At 38.8% G+C, this 23,951-nt stretch overlaps 1 protein-coding gene across 2 annotated transcripts in view; it reads left to right on the forward strand.

Annotated features, from left to right (window-relative positions):
- PI4KA (phosphatidylinositol 4-kinase alpha) overlaps nt 1-23,951 on the forward strand; it is a 56,990-nt gene that overhangs the window by 28,795 nt on the left and 4,244 nt on the right. For both annotated transcript variants that reach the window (XM_061370799.1, XM_061370800.1), the window contains exons 20-52: nt 747-855; nt 1,325-1,461; nt 2,276-2,409; nt 3,026-3,108; nt 3,384-3,454; nt 3,572-3,696; nt 4,133-4,214; nt 4,886-4,969; nt 5,308-5,397; nt 6,552-6,671; nt 8,279-8,371; nt 8,704-8,860; nt 9,135-9,262; nt 10,406-10,564; nt 10,823-10,974; nt 11,091-11,198; nt 11,925-12,052; nt 12,133-12,252; nt 12,899-12,978; nt 13,128-13,321; nt 14,055-14,145; nt 14,956-15,123; nt 15,668-15,721; nt 16,592-16,712; nt 17,005-17,134; nt 18,929-18,999; nt 19,863-19,935; nt 20,056-20,126; nt 20,716-20,825; nt 21,433-21,537; nt 21,968-22,093; nt 22,393-22,513; nt 23,169-23,328. In XM_061370799.1, coding sequence (XP_061226783.1) covers nt 747-855; nt 1,325-1,461; nt 2,276-2,409; nt 3,026-3,108; nt 3,384-3,454; nt 3,572-3,696; nt 4,133-4,214; nt 4,886-4,969; nt 5,308-5,397; nt 6,552-6,671; nt 8,279-8,371; nt 8,704-8,860; nt 9,135-9,262; nt 10,406-10,564; nt 10,823-10,974; nt 11,091-11,198; nt 11,925-12,052; nt 12,133-12,252; nt 12,899-12,978; nt 13,128-13,321; nt 14,055-14,145; nt 14,956-15,123; nt 15,668-15,721; nt 16,592-16,712; nt 17,005-17,134; nt 18,929-18,999; nt 19,863-19,935; nt 20,056-20,126; nt 20,716-20,825; nt 21,433-21,537; nt 21,968-22,093; nt 22,393-22,513; nt 23,169-23,328 — 3,755 coding nt within the window. The remainder of the gene's footprint in view (nt 1-746; nt 856-1,324; nt 1,462-2,275; nt 2,410-3,025; nt 3,109-3,383; nt 3,455-3,571; nt 3,697-4,132; nt 4,215-4,885; nt 4,970-5,307; nt 5,398-6,551; nt 6,672-8,278; nt 8,372-8,703; nt 8,861-9,134; nt 9,263-10,405; nt 10,565-10,822; nt 10,975-11,090; nt 11,199-11,924; nt 12,053-12,132; nt 12,253-12,898; nt 12,979-13,127; nt 13,322-14,054; nt 14,146-14,955; nt 15,124-15,667; nt 15,722-16,591; nt 16,713-17,004; nt 17,135-18,928; nt 19,000-19,862; nt 19,936-20,055; nt 20,127-20,715; nt 20,826-21,432; nt 21,538-21,967; nt 22,094-22,392; nt 22,514-23,168; nt 23,329-23,951) is intronic.

Genomic DNA, 23,951 nt, shown 5'->3' on the forward strand with positions numbered 1-23,951 from the left:
AGTTCAGTGAGCTATTCCTACTTTTTAAACACTGCTTGGACTTGTAGCACTTTTTAGGATAACACACTGTCATGTTTGTTACATAAATTAATCTGAAATTGCATATCGTGTTGGCTGGGAGGGAAGGCTGTGCTCCCGCAGTGGAAGCAGCTGTTTGGGCAACAAGCATCAGAGAGTTTTAAGGAAAAAGTGTTGAAAATAATGCTCTTTTACTTGCTTGTTTAGATAGTAAATTCTCCAGAACTGATGTCATCGTGTGCGTGGGTGCAGACAATAAAAGATCCCCAATTGGTGCCTCAATGTATTTCCACAAAGCCAATAAACAATAGCAACCAGAAGTATGTTTGACTAATATTTATTTAGGTTTGAGTTCCTTTGCACTTAGGCAGAGCTGCATGCCATTGTCTCCAACACAGTTTAAAGGATCATGTGGCCTCTTTATCTCTGCAGTTGATAGTACACTAATATTATGTATTCTCTTCAGAGGTTACTGTATCAGCATGGTATTATTCCTGTGTAAAACAAAGGAGATTCTTACTTCAGGCATCTCAAAAGTTAGTATTTTAGATAACTCTAACAAGATCTAACTTTCTTCAGTATAACAGTAGCATTATAATACTGGTTTTCATAGATGCCAAAGAATATTGCCTTTGTAAATCAAAGGTACATGAATTGATTCCTTAGAGTGGAATTAAATTATTATAGCTCCTACCATTCTGTGATGTTAATTTTTATTTCTTTGGTAGCTCACCAGACGCTTGCCACCCATCAAGGAGGCCAAACCCAGGCTGCAAAAGCTGTTCCGTGACTTCTGGTTGTACTCAGTGCTGATGGGATTTGCTGTGGAAGGATCAGGTAGTGTAAATTCTAAGAGAACATTGCTCCTCACAGTTAAACTCCTGACAAATATGCATCTAACTCTGTGCAAACCAGTCACAGTAGGCTGAAGAAAAACTACAGGTACACTAAAAAATGAACAGCTAACATGGCAGGTCTCTGACTGGATTTCTTTACATCTCTGCTGGTTTGCTATGAGATTCAGCACAGTACAACTTGTGCTTCATTCATTTCCGCAGGTTAACAGCCTTAGTTAAGTATGAAATGGAGCATTGGACACATAGGGTACAATGGTAATCAAGTAGAAACTTCTTACCCAGTGAGGAACTTGACTTGGAACATGGATCACATGTATTGAGTGTTTGTGCTTAAGTGCATGAAAAAATGGCCAAAAGTACTGCCAAGCTTGATAGTGCTGATTAATTGTGTGGGTCTTAATGTTATTCTTCTCCCTTACCCCACCTTCCTCTTTATACTTGTGCTTCAGGTCTTTGGCCAGAAGAATGGTATGAAGGTGTGTGTGAAATTGCCACCAAGTCTCCATTACTCACATTTCCCAGCAAAGAACCGCTTCGGTCTGTTCTTCAGTACAATTCTGCCATGAAGAATGACACTGTAACTTCTGTAAGAATTAATTTCTTCTGTTATCTCCTTCATAGTGTCCGTCAATGTTAAATGATATGGTAACCACGATATACTGAAATTGCACAATACCCCTTCAGCCTGCCTTCTAGTAGTGGAAAACAGCTTTTTTTAGTCTTATGACAGCAGTGTACGTGTAACTGGCTTGGATTTAGTTTCACTGAGTGTTAATACAAGGGTTTAGAGTCGTAGCTACCCTGTTTTGATTAGGTGTAGAAACCAAGTCTTTGTAGAGATGGAAGCCTTTTAATAACTTTGCATCAGTTTTGTATCAGACAGTCAAAATTTTCGCTCTTTAGAAGGAATCAGCAAACTTTGAAAGGAAGCAACTTATTCAGTCTTTCAGAGAAATATTAAGTGAACTTTTTCCCTTTTTATGCTCTGGATTGGTCCTTGTATACTTTTTTCACTCTAGTGTTTGCTTGATAGATCTTGCCAGAGAATTATTTGTGGTAGCAGTCAAGTGGGTAGAAGAGTTGTAGCTTATCACATGTCTTTGTCTGGCTCCCAAATAATACAGAAATCTGGCTTATGCCTGGATACTTAGTTCTGTGACATCAAAGAATAACACAACAGAGCCATGAAGTTTCAGAAACTGGACAGTATTGATGTTGATCAACCTTACATTCCTTCAGTGTAGGAATTGTGTTTGTTCATTGGTTTAACTGCATGGAAGCTAGCAGTTATTTCAGCAGGGAGCTCAACTCCAGTATTTATTTCTGTTTAATTCTGTATTTGAAGAATCGTGACTAATACAGTACTTCCACTTAAGATAACTTCATGTATTCATCTCTAGGCTGAATTAAATGAGTTGCGGAGTACCATAATAAATCTGTTGGATCCCCCTCCAGAAGTGTCAGCGCTGATCAATAAGTTAGACTTTGCCATGTCTACCTATCTCCTTTCTGTTTACCGCCTAGAGTATATGAGGTATGGATGTGCTTTTTCCACTGATGAATTAAAAAAAAACAACCCAAAACCAAACCAGCCAACAAAAACAAACAACTATGTATGTTCAAGTCAGAATTGCCAGACACTAAGAAAAATGAGAATCAGTATTCGTATGAAAATTCCGAGACAGGGAATTCATCTATGCAAAAATGCCTTTGAGGTATTTAAAAAGGATGGAATAATATAGGAGGGCCTGAAAAACAGAATCTCCTCTGTATAGGAACTAACAGAAGATGGACAAATGAGTTCTTCAGAGGAATGTGTTGCAAGTGTAACGTCTGCTCTGCACAGGCTCTTGTGCTTGCACCTCTGAAGAGCAGTTGCCTGTTCTGTGGGATCAGTGTAGTGTAGGAGCTGGGATTTTATTGTGTACTGTACGTTTCTCCCCTCGGTACTGTGTGTTAGGTTGTGCTGGTCAGACATACTGAATTCACAAGCTGTTTGTTGGGGTTTGGGTGGGGGTTTTGTTGTGGGGGTTTTTGTTTGTTGTTTTTTTTTCCTTTAAAAGTGTATTCCTGCTAATGTGATATTTCCATCATAGGCAAATTCAGCAAATGCCAAAACAATCCTAGCCACAAAACTCTTCTTTTTGTAGGGTGTTGCGTTCAACTGACCAAGATCGCTTCCAAGTTATGTTCTGCTATTTTGAGGATAAAGCAATTCAAAAAGACAAATCTGGTAAGATTACCTGTCCAGGTTATCTTGCAGCTTGAGATATTTGGAAATTATCTGCAGACATGCAAAACTAAAACAAATCAAGCAATGACATAACAAAATGATTCATATTCACTAGGCTGCTGTTGCTTTGTTCTTGCCAAGAGCACTAGTTTTGTTTGAAACAGCTTGGTTCTATGTTGGCTGAGTAAACATAAATGCTTTATAACTGCTAAGCATGGTTTATAAAGCAAATGTAATTCTGATAATCAAACTTGTCACCTCTCTCAATTCCTCAGGCATGATGCAGTGTGTGATAGCTGTTGCTGATAAGGTGTTTGAAGCATTCCTGACAATGATGGCTGATAAAGTAGGTTACATGGAAACTAAAACTTTGAATTTGTGTGAATGTTCTCATTTAGTTTATGAAAGTATGCTTGGTTTTTTTCCTGAAAAGCTTCATACCTCTCTTTGGCATGCTTTTTAGCCTAAAACTAAGGAGAATGAAGAAGAGCTGGAGAGACATGCTCAGTTCTTGCTGGTGAATTTTAACCACATTCACAAAAGGATCAGGAGAGTTGCAGACAAATACTTATCTGGTCTGGTAGACAAGTGAGTATAGATTTTATTTCCCTGTTCCCTTTTCACATCGCCCCATTACTGATTACTTACGTAGTTGATGAAGACAGTTGAGTGGATTTCTTGGCTGGTACATCTGCTGAAGCATCTCCTTGAAAAGTAACATTTGATAGTATTTTTAACTTGGGCTCTGAAAGCCCTGCTTAAATGTCCATGTCTGCTTAGTATTGTCACAGATGGAGTAAAGCAAAGTGCCCATGAAATAAATGCAATCTCGACTATGAGATAGCTCTTAGATTTTCACTCTGTATTGAACTAGGCTGTTGTGAGCCATGGCAAGCTTTGAAACTTCTGTACAAGCTCACCTACAGATGTATGTAGCTCTTTCAGCAGCCATATTGCTCGATAAAGTAATTTCCTTCCTCAGCTCTTCATGGTTATTGAGTTTCTGAATCCTATCTTGCTCTAGATTTCCTCACTTGCTGTGGAGTGGAACCGTGTTGAAGACTATGCTAGATATTCTGCAGACACTGTCACTGTCTCTTAGTGCAGTAAGTTCCTTTTTCTTTCATAGAACTGATTTGTTTGTTTTGCATTTATTTGGTAGTTATTTTAGTTCTTATTTTGGTTTTCTTTTATTACCAAGATAGTTAAAATTTTTATTTTAAATTGTGTGAAGAAGTGCATTTTCAACTCTATTTCATAGGTAGTGAAACTAGTGCTGGAAAGTTGTCAGGTGTGGTTCATAAGGTCAAGTTTAGCATCAAGAATAAAACAGGGTTACCAGTTCTGGGTTGTAATTGTTGAACTGTCTCGTTTGAAGTAATAAATCAGTGGTGTTTTTCTGATTTCAGATTTTTTATTTATGAATTATGATTGTCAGATTATAATCATAGAATCAGCTGTGATTCCAGTCTGTGCATGTTTATCCATCTACCTTGAATTTATTGCATATTAGTATTTTGAAGATGGAAATGCTTTATAGAGTTTTACTTTTATACTAAATGTTGAAGAGGGCTTTGGATTTTTAAAATGACCTGTACTAGAAACCAAAGTGCAACACAAGCAGTTTGTTAGAGCTGTTCAAATTGACTTTGAGAGCAAATATTAGCAAAAAGGTTTGGTAAGTCAGGCTTCCTGCTTGGGGGAGAGTGCTTCCTGTAGTGTTCAAGTGAAGTGATGAATTTTATCTTGCTGAGAGTTGATAATTGCTTTTGTTTAGGACATTCACAAGGACCAACCATACTATGACATTCCTGATGCTCCATATAGAATAACTGTCCCTGACACACACGAAGCCAGAGAGGTAAATGATCCTCCTTGATTTATCAAAGACCAAAATAATGCCTGATTATTTTTATGTCTTGGAGATAAATTAGTGAGCTATTCTTAATGGTCTTTTTTGAATCCTTCCCTAGATACATTTTTTGTAATAAAATATGACACTTGGTATTTGTCTTTCTGAATCTTATTATTTTACTTGAGTCAGTTCTTTGCTTGTCAGGGGTAGTTTATAACAGAAAACTTTAACTGGATCATGTTATTGCAACCTACTTCCCACGTTACTTGTTACACGATTAAAACCAGTGCCTCCTGTAAAATGTCCTGTATTTTACTGATTGTATTGATGCTCTCTCATTCTAGAGTATAGTCAAGGATTTTGCTGCACGCTGTGGGATGATTCTGCAAGAAGCAATGAAATGGGCACCCTCTGTTACGAAATCTCATCTGCAGGTAAGGAGCCTCCTTCTGTGAACATGGGAGTTACACCTATCTTTAAAATGAGAATTCAGTGGTGTTTCTCATTTTTCAGGCTATCCAGGCATAATTTTAAATTTCCTATTGCTTTAAAATTTCCTTTATAGCATTGCAGAGGATAATTAAAATGTTTTTATTTGATGTGACTTTTGATGTAATCCAAACCTAAGTAATCTGAAAGTAACATGTTTGTGAACAGCTGATTATCCTGGATTTACTTCAGAAGTTGGAATTTGGTGTAACAGAATCATCTGCCTAGCAAAGTTTAATGCTGGTGTATTTGCTGAAGATATCTGCTGGACCGAAATAGCTATTAGGATGTAAACTTGTTTCTCGTTTCCCTCTTGGGAGGGTGTTTTCTTCTGTCACTGTGGTTCTTTTAAATGTGGAGAAATGCTGCTACTATATGAGACCACTATAATCTAGAGACTTAATTTGGGCATGGGTGTAGTAAACACTCATGTGAGAGTTCAGGGAAAAGCAGTTATATGACTGCAGGCAAATATTACAAAAGACTGTTAATGATGTGCTAATAAAAGAAACAAAATACCTTAAAGTGTCTCACTATAACGAATGCAGTTAATCCTTGGTGAGTAGTTGAAGAAGCTATGTGGTCCAAGTTAGATTAGTATTGTGTCTAAAGGTGCCTAATCTGATGCAAATAACAATTTCCAGGGAGGCTCAAGATCTTGGATGCTGAAAATCTACCTGAATTTTAGATTTCCTTCCCTAAAAAAGGAACCTCAAGGGGTTCTATCCTTATGTGAAAGGATAATTGATTACATTCCCTTCCCCCATGGAGTCTAAAGCACTTCCTTTTGTAAGGTTCTTTTTGTCAGAAGTGATTTTTTTTAAGGAAGACCTCAGTCTTCAAGTATCTCTCTTGATACCCTGATCCTTATTGTTCCAAAATGGATAGAGTCTTACTCTTGGCTATTCAGGAGGGCATTCAGAGTTCTTTACTGCCAGGGAAACAATGCCTTACAGGGATGAGTAGAAACAGCCTGTTTGTTGTCAGGTATGTGTGTAATTAAGTTTCTGCTAGTTTGTGCTGATGCAACACTTGCTTATGAGCTGCCTTGTTTTGAAAAACAGGTGTTTTCCAACACTTCTTCCTCTTTGTTTGTCAGGAGTACCTAAACAAGCATCAGAACTGGGTGTCGGGCTTGTCCCAGCACACGGGGCTGGCCATGGCTACAGAAAGTGTTTTGCACTTCGCAGGCTACAACAGACAGAACACCACTCTGGGCGTGAGTACTGGGCATGGTTCTTGTTTGTTCATTTGTGCACCTGTGGAGTTGTCATGCTCATTTTGTAACATTCAGTATGGCCACATACGGATCTTCTAAATCACCTTTGTTGTAGTACTTGAACGTTACTCAGATACCTTACTTCTTTCCATCCCAAATCAAGGTGTCTGGTAATCATGTTCTATAAAATACTGAAAAGTAAGAAGGTAAAAAGCAAGAAAATAAAACTGTCTCTGATGCTGTTTAAGAGTTTTCTATAGATTAATGATTTGAAAGCAGTATCTTTGTGTAAGGCTGAAATAAGCCACTTTCTAGAACAGTAACACAGGTGTTGGGTGACTCTCTTTTGTTCTGAGTTATCATAGAGTCACTCAAACCAGGCTTTTGCATGTTGAACTTTTAATGCAGTTATATGCAGTTTTTTGCCATTAATTTTGCCTCATCTGTGGTTGTAATTTCTGATCTCCTGGAGAGGTGTCCAGTAGCATCTCTTGTATTATCACCCAGTTTGCTTTCTAGTAGCAGCTCTGAAACTGCCCTTGTGCTCAGCTTTAGCAGGATTTCCTTTTTGTTCTCTGTTACAGTGTCCTTCTAGACACTGGTCTCTAAATGTAAATAGGATAAAGAGCTCTCAGAGGACTCAGGAAAGGCAGTCAGTGTAGTTCCCTAAAGGAACAAGGTGAAAAAAGCTTGATAGAATAAAGACTATGCTGGAAGAAACTGGAAACTTTACAAACAGAAAGGAAATAGGAGAAATAACTCTCTCATTGTCTTAATATGGTAACAGTATTTGTTTTCTTTAGGGCCTTCCTGCATGTCAGCCGAGTGACAAAAGCTCTTTCAGAAAGCTCTCAGATTACTAGCAGTTTGTTTGGTTTTATTCCCATGGACTGGCTTTTGCTAATGAAAAGAAGATAGCACTCAAATTTTATATCCAAGACATGTAAGAGGAATAGCTCTTAACAGTTTATCCATTGCTGAGCCAAGCTGCCCATTAGCAGTACTGAAGCGAAGTGTTGCAGGAGTGTTGAACTTCTGCTGGGTTTGCTTGTATTCTAGTATGAAATCCGTAATACAAAAACATCATTTTACGATGTAAAGAGCATTCTTTTTTTGTTGGTTTTGCGGAAAAACCTCTGACATGAATTCCTGAGTGCTTCTGCACAGGGAAATGTGGATCACTAGTGCACTTCTTAAAGACAAGAACAAAATACTCTCTCCTCTACATTACTGTCAGTTCAGCAAGCTGTTGTGTGGAAAGGGCAGAACCAAAATAGTACCTCCTCTCCTGTCTTCCTCCTTACCTGTTCATGAAAAGGGAGCAACAGTGCCAGAGATTCTACCCTGTTCACACTTTGGTTTTGGTCTTTCAAATAGTATATCCAAATATGTATGTATTTCAAACTGTATCCATGGAATAAATACACGTTCCTTACTTTTTATCAGTCCTGGTACTGTTGTAGTTAACAGCCCTGATACTATTCTGATTTATAAGCGTAAGGAAAATTAAACTTAAAACAGAAGAGATGATACAAGAAAAACCCCAACAAACCAGACAAATGGCTGGATATGAACAGTATAAACACCTCTGTGTGATCTGGTCATAGGCAACCCAGCTAACTGAGAGACCAACTTGTGTGAAGAAGGACTACTCCAACTTCATGGCTTCTCTTAACTTGCGCAACCGCTATGCAGGAGAGGTAAGTGCAGGATTTCTTGTGAGTGTGGAGTGTCCACAAGCTCAGTAATGGCTTTTCAGGGGGTGGTGTCCCTTCCAACATACACTGCTGTATGGGTCTGTTATTTTAAGCACTGACTCTAAATTCCTTTGAGATAAAGGGTATAGTTTTCGTAGGTTATTAAACAAACGGTCTTTCAGAAAGTTCTTAGATTGAGGATAAAGCTAAAGATTTAGGAAAATAGTAACAAAAGATGTCTCTCTTTGTGGAGTTCCTTAATCAACATGTGACCAATACCAAACTAGATTCCTAAAAATACTGTTCTCTGTTGAAAACCCCATTATATTTTACAGGTTTCTGGAATGATTCAGTTCTCAAATGCTACAGGACGAACATCTGACCTGAACAAACTGATGATCAAAGAACTGAATGATGCTCTTGAATCAGGCCACGCTGAGTTTTACACCCAGGCCATGTTTAAGTTGACTGCTCTGCTAATAAGCAGCAAAGGTAATGAAAAGCAAATGGAGTTCTGCTTTCTGGCTGTGAAAGCCAAGAGTAATAAACTACAAAAACTATCCGTATACAAACCCAGTGTGCATCAACTTGAACCCAAACTGTGTTTTAGTTTTTTTCAATTAGGCTTATACTGGGGAAAGGCCTTCTTAAACTAGAAACTATTTCTTAGGAACTGATTATACATACTGTGCACACCAGTTTCATGCTGATGTGAAAAGCAGTTATTTATTCTGTTGGAGAAATCTGTGTGAATGTTTGTTTTCAGACTGTGATGCCCAGCTCCTTCATCATCTGTGTTGGGGACCCCTGCGAATGTTCAATGAACATGGCATGGAAACAGCAATTGCTTGCTGGGAGTGGTTGCTCGCTGCCAAGAATGGAATAGAAGTGCCGGTAGGAAGCTGTTTAACTACTCTTTCTCTGCCCGTGCTACGGGGGAAGGCAGAAAATTTGAGAGATTCAGAGCTATTGTTAATCTGTGTCAAGTAAGGATGTTAAATGTACTGTTAATCAATTTAGCCTGCCAGGAAATCTCTGTTCTTGTATTGTTGGAAGTCTGAGCACCCTCATGAAGTAGGCTGTGGGAAACAGATCCTTCTTAGCAGCAGGAATTATACAGCAAAGGAAGTCTGTTAGGATCTCAGCTGTACAATTACTTTGCTGCTGAGATGCCTGTGCTGCTCATGTATCAGGTTCTAAACTATCACAATTTGTAGGATGGTGTTTTAAAGCAAATTAAAATCAATGTCCCTGTTTATCAGTCAGAGCCTCTGACATCTAGCCTTGCACCCTTGCATAAAAAACACTTCTGCAAGTGTCCTAATCTTGTAAAAGCCTAGACCAGCTGTATTTTGTGAGGTGGGGGTGAATCTAATAGTAATAAAGCAACTCCGCATGCTTTAATGACAGCCCACACACAGCTGAGAAAGCTGCTTCTGGTAATTGCTCCAGTTAGTGAGCACTAAGTGTTTCCCTTGCTGAAGATAATCATCCATCTAAATTTACTTAGGTCAGTTTACACGTACATTTCAGTATTTAACTTGAGAATCAGTTTGTTTTTTCTTGTGCTTTTGGGAAATTTCTTTCTAATTTGTTGAGGAGATAAGTAAGCACCTTTGGTTGCTGAGTGCCCTTTCTATCAGAGGATACTGGTCCCTAGATCAGGTTCAGCAAAAGTGCATCTAATTGTCTCTGTTTGGTGTTGGAGGCAGTAACCTTTAGTAGAGCAGGAGGATGAATAGCACCAGCCAGTCTAACAGTTCAGTCTGCTCAGCAAAATAGAGGGCTTGTCTGCTCTTGCTCTTAGTCTTTCTGTTACCAGCTGAACTTCTCGGGGAGTCTTTCTTCCCTTCCTAATTCAGGATGTGAATGAAACATTTCAGGTGGGATGTATAGACCTGTCTCTGCCTCTTCATTAATATTGCAGTGAATTTTAATTGATGTATTAGATTCTTGCATGTGCTCTGGAGTAAGATTGTGCTTTACATATGAGAAGATTCTTTCAAAACAAGAAATACTCATCTTCCTTTTTTGCAGTTCATGCGGGAAATGGCAGGAGCCTGGCAAATGACAGTGGAACAGAAAGTTGGCCTGTTTTCTGCTGAGCAGAAGGAAGCAGATCCATTAGCAGCATCAGAAGAGAGCCAGCCAAGGCCTTGTCCGCCAGAGGTGACCCCACATTACATCTGGATAGAGGTGTGTATTTCATCTGGAACATTGCACCTATGGCAGTGTTGCAGTGAGGCTGCAATTAAGCTACTCTGCACTACAAGTTCTCATGATTTGGGAAAGGACTGGAGTCATGCTGCTAGTCTGTCTGCCTTAAAAGCCAGGAGACATGCACTTAGATGAGCATAATAATTGAAGGGGAGAAAGCCGTTTGAAACAGAAAAGATTGGGAGAGGTTGAGATTAAAAGAGATCAAAGGAGGCATGGTATGTCTGTCTCTTTCAGTTTTTGGTGCAGAGATTTGAAATAGCCAAGTACTGCAGTTCTGATCAAATAGAGATCTTCTCCAGCCTGCTCCAGCGATCATTGTCACTGAACATTGGAGGGGCAAAAGGCAGTTTGAATCGGCATGTGGCAGCAATTGGACCCCGATTTAAGTGAGTACTTTTTAGTAACTGAACAGAGTTAACAGCTGTACCTGTGGCTTGTGTAATGTTACATTTGTCACTGTTTTGGCAGTGCCAAAACTTTCATTCTCTATTTTGCTTATTAGGTTGCTGACTCTGGGGTTGTCTTTGCTGCATGCTGATGTGGTTCCAAATGCGACCATTCGAAATGTTTTGAGAGAAAAAATTTATTCAACTGCCTTTGATTATTTCAGGTACTTCTTTCTTTGCAACTTTTCAGTGAAAGCATGTGTGTGATTTCCTGAACCTTCTGTGGTAATTCAGAGCAGCACCTGTCATTTGCTTCTAGTGATTTAACTTCTTCCTCTCCTTTTTTTGCCCATTTTAACAGAAACTTTTATTTTCCTTATGCTTTTGTGCAGTTCGTAAACCATCTCAAAGAGGCTTAGGTATAAGTTCCAGTTTTTATGTGTGGTTTATATATAAAGTAGTATCTTCCGAAATGTTTCTGTTCTTTTTTTCCTTATTTTGGAGTTTATTCAATGCTCAAAACCATACCTAGATTTATAACACTTAAGGAATTATTTGTTAACAGAGTGTGTGGCTGAAATATAGTTTCACTGTTTGAAAATCCACATCCACCCTGAATGTGATAATTTCAATGTTTGACATAGGCACCACAGAAAATAATACAATTGATAGGAATGTCTGAGTGTGAGGTCAGTCATAATACTAGTTTTCAAATAAATCCAGGCTGCTGCAGGCTGCTACCTTAGTTGTCAGTTTTAACAGGGAGTTTGTACTCTTCAGTCAGGCATAATAAAGCCATGAGGATAAAACATAGTGATGTGTAGCTTCATCCTTGTAGATTCTGGTCAGAATAAGAAAGATGATTTGCTTAGATTTGTGTGACATTTGTTTGGTTGGTTTTCTTTTCATAATACATTCAACTTCACATTATTTGTATAATTTCTTCCAAGTTGTCCCTCAAAGTTCCCTACACAAGGGGAGAAGAGGCTTCGTGAGGATATCACCATATTGATCAAGTTTTGGACAGCGATGTTCTCGGACAAGAAGTATCTGACTGCCAGCCAACTTGTGCCTCCTGGTGAGTTCCTTTAGGGGCTGTTTCAAAGGCTTGTTGTTTCTTTAGTTGGCTCCTACATCAGGTCTGTGCTCTGTTGTTAGATAATCAAGACACCAGGAGCAACCTTGATATCAACGTTGGATCTCGGCAGCAGGCTACACAAGGATGGATAAATACTTACCCTTTGTCCAGTGGCATGTCAACCATATCTAAAAAATCAGGTATCTTTTTGATTGCAGCCAGCTCATTGCAGTCAGTTTCGTGGCAGATTTTATACACAGATGTTGCTTAAAGTCAGTATTTACCTCTGATACTGAGCTCATATTCTTCTGGCAGAGTATTTAATTACCAGACTCCAGAGAGGGGGCAGGAAAAGCCTTGCTGGTAGCAAGGGGAAAGGTTTGAAGTTACCTGGGTGTTTCTAATAGAGTAATAAATTCTGTACTACAGAAGAAGTAAGACTTGAGGTCAAGTTGTATTGAAAACCTGTATGTAAGGAAATTGCTTTGTGCAAACATGCCCCTAGTGCTTTTTGGGGCAGCAGAGTGACATTAGACTGTGGGCTGTGTTTTGGTACAGTTGTAAATTGTGTGCTCTTTCTTTCTAGTAGGCTGTCATGTTTCTGAAGTGAATGCAATACTGGTTAAATTGATATCCCTGTAGCCTGTTGTACTCCATGTATTCAGAGAACACCTGTACAATGAGTAGCTGCATGCTGACTTTCTGAAGTCACTCTGATCTAAATTTAAAAGTGTCCTGTGGTTATTTGGTTCTTATGTGTTACTGTTGCCAGGGGTGGGCAGTCTGAAAGCACCATTTAACGCACTGAACAAAAGCCACTGAAAACTTTTTTATCCTTTTCTCAAGGCATGTCTAAGAAGACCAACAGAGGTACACAGCTACACAAATACTACATGAAGCGAAGAACATTACTGCTCTCATTGCTGGTGGGTCATTCAGAAGAATGAAGAAACTACACGAATTTCCAAGACCCTCTTGTTGTTGCTATTGTTGCAAGATACATAAACTAGAGTATGAAATTGGGAGTGCTTTTCTTCTTCCGGAAAACATTATCTTTTCTGTCTGCTTCCCTCAGGCTACCGAGATTGAACGCTTAATCACATGGTACAATCCACTGTCTTCCCCTGAGCTAGAGCTGGATCAAACTGGAGAGAGCAGTGTAGCAAACTGGAGGTCTAAGTATATCAGTCTTAGTGAGAAGCAGTGGAAGGATAATGTAAATCTGGCGTGGAGCATTTCTCCTCATCTTGCTGTACAGCTGCCTACCAGGTGAGATATTTCAAAAGAAAGAATTGATGTAATTCCTGCTGCTGTAGCTGCTGAGTACTTACACTTTAAGTACAGATGGCACTTGCTCATGTTCACAGCCCCCTTACATACTGCCAGAGCTGTTTGAGACCTTTGAAATGAAAAGAACTAGATTACTTAACATACTCATTTTGCTCAGGCTCTAGTGGAGTGCAGCTTCCTCTCCTACCACCCGTTCTTTGCTACCACTTAGATGGTATTTTGTTCAGAAGAAATCATGTTTGTTTTTTAATAGCCCATTAGCAGGCATAGAATTTAAACAGTGATTGAAAGCATCTTTGAATGAAGTGTTCTCCAGCTATGTATTGGCTTGCATTTTAGTAAGTATTATAGGAGAATTAGCATAGTTGGCTCCAGAAGGGAAAGGAAATTCTTTCCCCCTTACAAAAGTGATAGTTTTTGCCAAGTAGAGTTCTGCACACTGGTGTCTGTAGAATCAGACAGTATATTTCAGCCAAAAATCCAATAGTGGGCTAAAATGCTAGTGGTTTATACAAAAGCATTGGATAAGAACCAGCTGGTCCTAAATCTTCTTTTTTCAGCACGTTGGTCCTTCGGTGTGCATTATTTCATAGTTGGACTATCTGTTTATTGAGCATATTCTTCTTTGCCTTTTGCTGTCTTCATCTTCGCAGAAAAAGAAGAGGCTGTCAACATTTTCTAATAATGTTATTGTGTTCCTGGTTACTCTTAGATTTAAGAATACTGAAGCTATTGGAACAGAAGTAACCCGTCTGGTTCGGTTGGACCCGGGAGCTGTCAGTGATGTTCCTGAAGCAATAAAGGTACTCGTGAATATTTATACTGTTACAGGGCCCAGTATGCCCATTTCTTTCACATATATTGAAAAATACAGTCTTTACTTTACACAGTGTATATTCTTACTCTAGGTCTGTAGGAGAGAAAGACAGGACAGCTGTGGAAATAGGGTGCTGATGCAAGAGCCACAGCAATAAGAGTAGGTAACTAGTTAGCTAATGGTACATCTTGCTCCTGGGTATATTCTCACCATACACAAAATGTCTCAAAGCTCATCACTTTCAGTGCAGCCACCATTTCTGTTACTTTTGCATAATATGGAGAAGACCACTGGACTGAGTCATGGTGCGTGGTGCCGCTGAAATTATTTCAAGCTGAGCCTGTGCTGCATGCCAAGAGGCCCCTTGAAATGGAAGAGACTCATCATGCTGATCTGTAGTGAAGCACTGTAGCTATGTGAAGGACAGTCTTATCAGAGCTGCATTCTGTACATCCCCTGTAAAATAGATGACAGAAAAGCTTGACCTTCTTTGACTCATACAAAAGGGCTCATGCTTTCTACTTCCTCCCTGTGCTAGAACTCCTGTATTGTGCTTTTAGTAACATGACTTCACTAACTTCATGTGGTGATCTGGGAGGTGAGGGGGTTCCAACAGTTTGTTTTCCATGGGAAAAAAATGCTTTAGATAAAATAGCTGTGGTTTTGTAAAAGAAAGTATACCATGTTTAACTTCCCCTGATATAAGAAGCTAGATTATAGCATTACTGTCTAATGTGCACTACCCGAACATTATTGGGTGCTATAAACTCCTAACGTGTCTGATCTGCTTTTTCAGTACCTGGTTACGTGGCATACAATTGATGCTGATGCACCTGAACTCAGCCATGTTCTGTGCTGGGCACCAACAGATCCACCAACTGGCCTTTCCTATTTTTCAAGCATGTATCCACCTCATCCTCTAACAGCTCAGTATGGGGTTAAAGTCCTGCGATCTTTTCCTCCGGTAAGACTAGTTCCAAGAGCGCCTTAACGTTCTGAATAAAGGTTATGGCCACAGGCTTTGTTTTAATACCACAGAGAGACATGTATGCTGAATGAGCACACCACATTTCAGAATGTGAATAGATTAGGATGAAAATTTAAAGTTGATTGTCCCATGTGATACTGGCTTGTATACTTGCAACTCTTTTGTTGTAAATCACACTAAACTGAATTCTTCAGATTGCCGTTCTCAACTGTTCCTTTTGAATCTTCTCTCAGTGGAAAGGTGTTCCTTTTGAAGCAGCAGAAGGCTGGATTTTCAACTCCTGCCAGACTTATAGCAGGATTGTAAATATGTGAATATTAAAGATATTTGAGAAGGGAGTAATTGGACAGAAAAATACGTTGATTTGACAAGGAGACATATATATAGTTTAAAATAAAGAGGAAGTGGTATTTTTTTCAGCATCTAACTGGAGGGAGCTTTTCTCTGTGCATGTGACCTGTCTTCCATTCCAACTAATAAAACAATAACAATAAAACCCCTGCCATCTTTTCTTTTTCAGGATGCAATTTTATTCTACATTCCACAGATCGTGCAGGCACTTCGGTATGACAAGGTAAGGATACGAAGCAGCTGCATATGAACAAAACAGATTTTTAAGGCAGCTTTTAGGCTTGAAACTGCAGGTCAGACAGAATTTCAGCTTAAACTGTATCTAACACATAGAAGGAAAAATTATTGTCTTTAGAGGCTGGCTTGCTTTGGATACACCTCTTATATGAACAGGTAAACTTGAGAAACCAGAGGCTATGTATCTAAGGAAAGAGATTTTGTTATGGCAAAAGCCTAGATGAGGAGTTTGTTTAAAGCTTTTGAAGGTCTGCATGAGAGAAGCAGTAATAGCATTAAATTACTATCCTCAGTCATTTTGCTGTGGAGCTAACCAGAGAAGACATCTGTGGGTGTCTTTTGCTCCATCACGTATGTGAATTTCAGAACTTGGTTTCACCTTGCAGAAGCCAGAGTAAAGCTTGCCAGCCAAATTCAGAGTTCATAAATGTAAGATCATTGTTACCTGCCCACAAGATATGTGAACTCTGGTCAGTGCATTACTTTTAGGTGAAGATGTCCCCAGCCAGTAGTGTAGGTGACTGTATATAGCTGTTCTTTGAGAACTTTGCATAGATAAATATCCTCTGCAGTGCAGAACATGAGCATCAGACATCTTGTCTGTTAATATCAGTCAAATATAGAAACATCTACAGACTACAGAAGTAGCTGAAAGTAGAGGAAAGGGAATGCAACTTCTGGAAATACACTGTCATTCTTCAAAAGCCTTTTTAGCAACATGAATGAGAGAGCAGAGTTTTTCTTTCCATCCATTAAATATTTTCAGTGTTTGAAGAATAGCTATTAGAAGTAGTAATATTGAGTCTGCTAGAGCTGCAATGATCTTTGATCCTTACTGGACTGGATATGGTTGCAGATGGGTTATGTCAGAGAATACATCCTGTGGGCAGCTGCCAAATCCCAGCTACTGGCTCACCAATTCATCTGGAACATGAAAACTAATATCTACCTGGATGAAGAAGGACATCAAAAAGATCGTGAGTGCTTTAAAATACAATCTAGCTTGATTCCTTTGTCTCAGTTCAGACTGAATCTCCTTCCTGCTTCTTTCTTGGCAGGAGGAATCTTTGTAGCTAGGAACTTTTTTCATTTGTAGAGGCAGGGCCCATTCTGTAGAAGTGTTCGAGCTGACAGAGTCCATCAAAAGATGTGGCAATGTTTGCATCAGGACTTTTTTGGTTTTTAATATTATCTAGAGGTGGTTATCTCCATACAATTTAGCTTTCTGAAATAAGCTGCTGACAGAGGTGCTTCCTTTTCCACATGCAGCTGACATTGGGGAACTTCTGGAGCAGCTAGTAGAGGAGATAACTGGCTCATTGTCTGGCCCAGCCAAGGAATTCTACCAACGGGAATTTGATTTCTTTAATAAAATCACCAATGTTTCAGCCATTATCAAGTAAGTATTGTACTTCAGAAATTGTCCTCTTTTGGGTCTCACTGTTCTGGTAATTGCCAGTGTCCTGATTAAGAGGCTGAGTTGTTTTTAAGGGTACTGGGGTAGTGTTTGCAGGCTAAAATAATTACTTATAAGGAATAATTTTTTTCTTTAATGCAACTTAATAGTTGTAGGATGCAAAGGCTCATTTTAGTTTGACTTCTGGGGATAATTCATATCCGTCGTGATCTCAGTGCTCATGCTTTGAGCTAGCAGTCCATCTGGAACAGCTATAACTTTAGAAGTAGATGATTCTAAATTTGAACACATCGTGGTTCCTAATAGTGGAATGAGGATCAAAAAACCTACAAAACCAAAAAGCCTCAAGGATAGGTAAATGGTTTTACCTTCTGTTAAGACTCCATGAAATTCTTTTCCTGTTCCCAGAGAGATTTCACTGTGCAGCATAATAGAAAGACAGTTGTTTTTTCAGCATATATAAGTTCTTTTCCTTCATTCCTAAACTCTGGTTAGGGAGAAAGATTTGATGCCATAAAAATGGAATTGTTGATCTCTTAAAATGCAAAGTCCTGCCCATTGCTGACTGTAAAAACTGCAGTAGGATATGAAATTTAGCTATTTATTATAAAGCTTGCCAGTGGATGGCAGCAGCTCAGCACGCAAGCTCTGAGACTGTAAATGTGGTTTCATTCCATATTTTTAAAACATTCTCTGGTGTATAAAAGAATTTGAAAGTCATATAAAATGCATTTCATGGAACATACCTTGTTTAAAATGAAGTTTTGCACACCACCAGTATAAGGGCATCAGGCTAAACGACACATTACAGAAATCAAATATTAGGCCTTCTGTGTGTGCATGGTAAGATGTTTTCACCCCGTTAGGATGGATTTAAATGGTGGGCTTAGGATCTGAGTATCTTTCTATTTAGAATAAAATCAATCCAGTTTCTTAGTATCAAATTATAATTAACTGATAATAATTGTTTTGCAAGCACTGCATTTTGCACCCCAGCCTTAAAATGAATCTGGTTTTGTTCATCTCTAATGTAAAGGCAACACAGAGAAGATCCTGTTTGCTTTGTAGATGGTACAAATGAATAAATTCATCATCTGGGATGATTTCATTATCTTAACCATTTTGTTGCTGCTTTAGTAATCTGCTGCGCTGTTTAGAACTAGAGCATAAGTAATGCCTTTCAGTTGCATGCTGCTGCACCAGGTGAGCATGCAATTGTGTGGCTGACTTCAATAGACAGTTAACACACGTGCCTGTGTAATTGGGTTTTTGTACGTACTCATTGTTCAACATTTTACTAATCATCCAGTTGACACCTGCAGTGAACAAGTTAGGCATGTAATTGCACAGGCGTTTTTCTGGCTTGTCTTTTCCAGTTACCAATGTTCTTATTCTAGAGTAAGTTCCACAAAGAGACTTATATTGGTATAACTATAGTGGTGCTTACACAGGTTTAATTATGCAAAAATTTCTATATGAGGAGCAGCCTTCATGTATTTCGGTCTCATATCTTACACTGTTTCGGTTTGCCAACAACCTGTATGTCAAATGAATGTTAAAGCTATGAAGCAAAGACTATAACCATCATTAAGATAGAAAATGTTCTGGTTAGGTGTTGAGCCTGTAAGTTCCCTGCAAGTGGTGCAGTAAGAGATCTTTGTCATTACAGGAAGAAGCATTTTTAGTGATGTTTGTGTAAATTTGAAACAAACTTGAGGCTAGTACATAGGGTAATATATAGTATGCAGATAAGTAATATATCATTCATCTTTCCAGACCATTCCCTAAAGGAGATGAAAGAAAAAAAGCTTGTTTGAGTGCTCTCTCTGAGGTGAAAGTGCAGCCTGGTAAGAAGTGATTTAATCATGAGATACAGTGGGCTTTTTGCATTCAACATGAGTACTGTATTTTCTGCAAGCAAATCTGGAAATACCTGCAGGTGGCAGCTCTCAGCTTTGGTGCTGGGACTGTTCTGTTACAGTTGGACTGTTTCTCTCTTGAAACAACTCAAATATTTTTACCCAGTAATTTCTATATGGTGCATCAAAACTTGCCCAAGAGCAAGTTAGATAATGCACCTTGTAGATCAAAGTAGAAGTGTATGTCTGAAGTGAAAAGATAAATAAGCTCTTTTTCTTTGGGCCACCTTTTTTTTTTTTAAGGAGATGGGGCACTTCTGAGGAGTTATGTTACCTCAAGAATGAAGTGTGTTCAGTTCCTTTCTTTCTTCTTTTACTCCCATCAGGCATTCCCTTGAATGTCATTGTCTGAAAGTCCTTTCAAATCTTGAACATAGGTTTCCCAGTCTGAATCTCCTCTTTAAAATGGGGTTTGATGAAAGCTTTTCCTGATCTCTGTCTAGCAGGTCTTAATTCTCCTACCATGTGCTGGTTGCTAAGAACCCTCCCCAGTGCAATGGGACACGCTGCCACATCTTGTTATTGACAACTGTAAGAGAAGTCATGTCTGTCCATTTCTGCAGGATTAGTTCAAAATTGTGTTCTGTTAGTTTCTGGCAATCATTCACTAACGAAAAGGAGATACTGCATCCTTCCTGGCTCACACACCATCATCTCCAGTTTATCTCCTAACATTTTATTTAATCCAGAACTATGTACTGAAGTTACAGATGCTAACATCAGTTACTCTCCAGGTTGCATTGTTGCACTAGCCAGTGGGTTTGTCCTCAACTGTCTGCTCCATTTTGCAGGCTGTTACTTGCCCAGCAATCCTGAAGCTATTGTTCTGGACATTGATTACAAATCAGGAACTCCTATGCAGAGGTACTGTGCTCTTGTTATATTCTCCCATTAAGTTAACTCATGATACATTGGTATTTTTTCTATAAATCCTTGTTTGGCTAACTTGCACTCATTGTTGTCTTTGGTCTTTTCACAATTTAGTGCAGCAAAGGCACCCTACCTGGCCAAATTTAAAGTGAAACGATGTGGAGTTAGTGAGCTCGAAAAAGAAGGTTAGTCACTGCATCTTAAATCATCAACACTACTAATTAAGAGTCAGCAATTCCTTTAAAATTGCTTTTAGTGACCTGTAAAGCAGTAGGAATATTATTTCCGTATTGAATTTTATCTGCTGTAATTCAGCTCAGAAATAAAACTGGATCAAAGGAAGAGAGAAGAAATCCATGAAATCCAGTTTTGTTTCAGTATTTTTAAGTCCCAGGAAGCAGACCACATAGCACTTGTTAGAAAGTTTAACAGTTAATTTAGACTAACATAGCAATTGATTGTCTTTCCCTCTGTTTTAGACTGTAGCATATGCCAGGATTTGACAGTTTTTTCTCATAATAAACTCTGTTGGATATTCTAGCTGACTAGCTTAATGCAATTCAGGCATTCTCAGTTAAATCGTGAACACTATCTTGATATGTTCCAGTTAAAGTAGATAAAGGGAACTGTCTTATGGTATTCACCTTATGAGGCAGAAATACCTGTAGTGCACCTGCAGTGAAATGTGGTGGTTTTGAATGCAGAGGACTTGTCTTGGTAGAAGGTTACTAATTGAAGTCCGCGGCTGGGTTTTGCTTTGTACTCTTCTTGCAGGTCTGCGTTGTCGTTCTGATTCCATAGATGAAAGTGCAGAAGAAGGGGTGGACAGTAAGAAAATCTGTTGGCAGGCAGCTATCTTTAAAGTGGGCGATGACTGCAGACAGGTACAAAGCTTTTGGGCTTTGCAGCTATAAAAAACAGATTTGTAGGTGATAATATGTAATAAGAAAATCATTTAAGTATAGAAATACTTTTCTTTGGAATTTTGAGAGTCTCCACTAGTTACAAACTGAGGGAAAGAACTGTGTTGTACCACTGGAGAAATTCTGGTGTGGAAACAAAGGCCATTCTTTTAAGACAGTTTACCATGACATAAAATTATTTTTCAGAGCTTATTTTCTAATTGTACTATTGGTAACAAAGCAGTAGTTTCCAAGGTGGTATCTTGTACATTGCAATTTGATTGGTTTTGATTAGGAGGGAATGCTAGCTGTTTCCCCTGGAGTTATTAGTAGCCCTCGTATAAAAGAGTGATGGAATAGTTTGTTCCTCTTAGGTCAGCAGTTAAATCCTCAGTCTGGCTTGCTACCCACTTAAGCAGCATTTATCTTTACCCATTTTGATTTCCCTGAGAGCCAGTGTGCATGCACAAGCACACATGTGCAGACCTGCTGGGCTAACTTCAATGTTCACTTCAGAGCATTTTTGTAATCTTGACTTATGATCCATAACCCCTGTAATGCTTGTGCAATTTTTTTTCTTGTATAACAGGACATGTTAGCTTTACAAATCATCGATCTCTTCAAGAACATATTTCAGCTGGTGGGCCTGGATCTTTTTGTGTTTCCATACAGAGTGGTGGCCACAGCTCCTGGGGTAAGTACGATTAACTGTATGGCTCTAGAAAATAGCTCCTAATTAAAACAGACATTTTCTTTCAGCACACGTAAAAATTCCCTACTGCAAGGAAATACTGCCAAATATTTGGAGCGCCAGCAACAAAAAGAGTTTGTCCTCTCCTGCTTCCTGCTTTCTAAAGCTTTTGGCTCTGAAGTTTTGCTGCATGTGGTTATTCATGTTTGTTGGTTGATTTTTGGGGGCTACATTGTGCAGGCAATGGAAAGTCACATAGTGTGCATGGAAATCCTAAAAAAAATGGATGCACTTTTTTTATCAGTAAACTAGAAATTCAGTGATGTGTAGGCTTCCCACATTTCCCAGAGGACCTGTATGACTGCCAGGAGCCATGAGCAAAATATATTTTGGGAGCGTGCTTTACAGACCTGTTTCTCCTCTTCCTCTTCAGTGTGGTGTTATTGAATGCATTCCTGACTGCACATCCCGTGACCAGCTGGGCAGGCAGACAGACTTTGGGATGTATGATTACTTTACAAGACAGTATGGAGATGAGTCTACTCTTGCATTCCAGAAGGTAAAATATCAGTTGGCAAGAACAAAATCTCAACTGAGAAGCATTCTAGCTATAAGAAATAATGACAAATAATTGGATAACAGCTATCATGATGCTGTATTTGTTTTCTGATGCTGATAATCCATTTAGTGAGTTAGCTAAAGAAATTATTGCAGCTGTACATGTGTGACGATTATCATTGAACATTGCTTCAAACTAATCATAAATGAAAAAAACCCATTGTTCAGCTGTATCTGCTGCTGGGATGAGACTTATTAAATTCTCTGTGTTCTTCTGATTTTATCTTTTTGTTTGCATAGGCTCGTTATAATTTCATCCGCAGTATGGCTGCATACAGTCTTCTCCTGTTTCTGCTCCAGATTAAAGACAGGCATAATGGCAACATCATGCTGGACAAAAAGGGACACATCATTCATATTGGTCAGTGATGCCCACATTCAGATTTCAGTAGTTGCATTTTCCTTCTGCTGTGAAGTATGGCTCAGAGAAGACAATAAGTCATTTCCCTTTCCAATCTATATTCTGATTTCAGGGTTTATAAATATACATGGAATATTTTTCATGCCTGTTCAGTATTGTGTGTATATTTGTGTTGGCTTCTTCTGTGTAAATGTAGCTTTGCAAAGTTTTACCAGCTTCCGAAAAGTATATACACACATACATATGGATTGTACATGTGTATGTTCTTATGCATGCATATGTATGTATATGTATGTAAAGATACATAAATGTATCTTTGGGTTCCTTTCATCACTGTATGGCTATGAATTAAATTTGGCAAGTAAATTTATGTAATGATGTGAGGCTGTAACCTCTACTAGCTTTGATTTTCTGGAACTGCACAGATGTTTCAGCAGGGAGTTTATTTGATGTCATTCTTGTGTCTAGTCTGATGTTATGGTGATGTTTCTTTTGTTGGTGTTTTTACACTTCACCACAGTTCTAGTTGGAGTTGAAATGTTGGTAGAAAGAAGTACGTATTAGTATGTGAAATCCACATCTCCTTTCTTCTGTCAGCTTTGACAGTGGACAACTAATCAACAGTTTATAAGGCAGATTATTTTTTTGTGCACAGATTTTGGATTCATGTTTGAAAGCTCACCTGGTGGCAATCTGGGCTGGGAGCCTGACATTAAGCTGACTGATGAGATGGTGATGATAATGGGAGGAAAAATGGAGGCAACTCCATTCAAATGGTTTATGGAGATGTGTGTCAGAGGCTATCTGGCAGTCAGGTAAGGTGTTCTTAACTTCTCAAAAGTGGAAATTCTTCCATGTCTAAAACCAGATGAGAAGATAAATTATAATACACATTTGCATGTAGGGGGTCTGAGCCTGTCAGGCTGTCCTGGTACATCTTCTAAACTTTGAAACAACTTAATAATCCTGCAATTTTACAGCCTAATTTGTGGGGTTTTTTCATGTTGTTAAAAAGAAAAATAACTATACCGGCTGAAACCAGGACATCTGTTCTTGTGTTATATTTAAAAATTGTATACATTCTATTCAATGTATAATTGTGATATTACACACATTTCCATACGTCATTTAGTATGCTGTTAAAACCTTGCAATAAGAAACTACAGAAGAATGGAAATCTTTCTTGTTTTCCCAAATAGGACAATCACATTTATCACCATTTCAGCTAGAGATAATTGCGCAGGAGATGTGAAAAAGTGCTACAATCATCTGTTGTAAAATATGGGGGGGTTTTGGTAGCATCATTCTTCAGCTGTGATTGCCAGTCACTCGCAATAAAGATTTGCAGCTTTGCCTTGCTCTCTACCAAGCCAATAAGGTTTGCTTTAATATGCAGGACCACTAATAAATCTATATGAAGAGGATGTTGTATGTGGGT

This window comes from Neopsephotus bourkii, unplaced genomic scaffold, assembly GCF_033783945.1.
Source record: "Neopsephotus bourkii isolate Nb327-2 ecotype Australia unplaced genomic scaffold, CSIRO-AGI_Nbou_v1 NB_1542, whole genome shotgun sequence".
Classification (NCBI taxonomy): Eukaryota; Metazoa; Chordata; class Aves; order Psittaciformes; family Psittacidae; genus Neopsephotus; species Neopsephotus bourkii.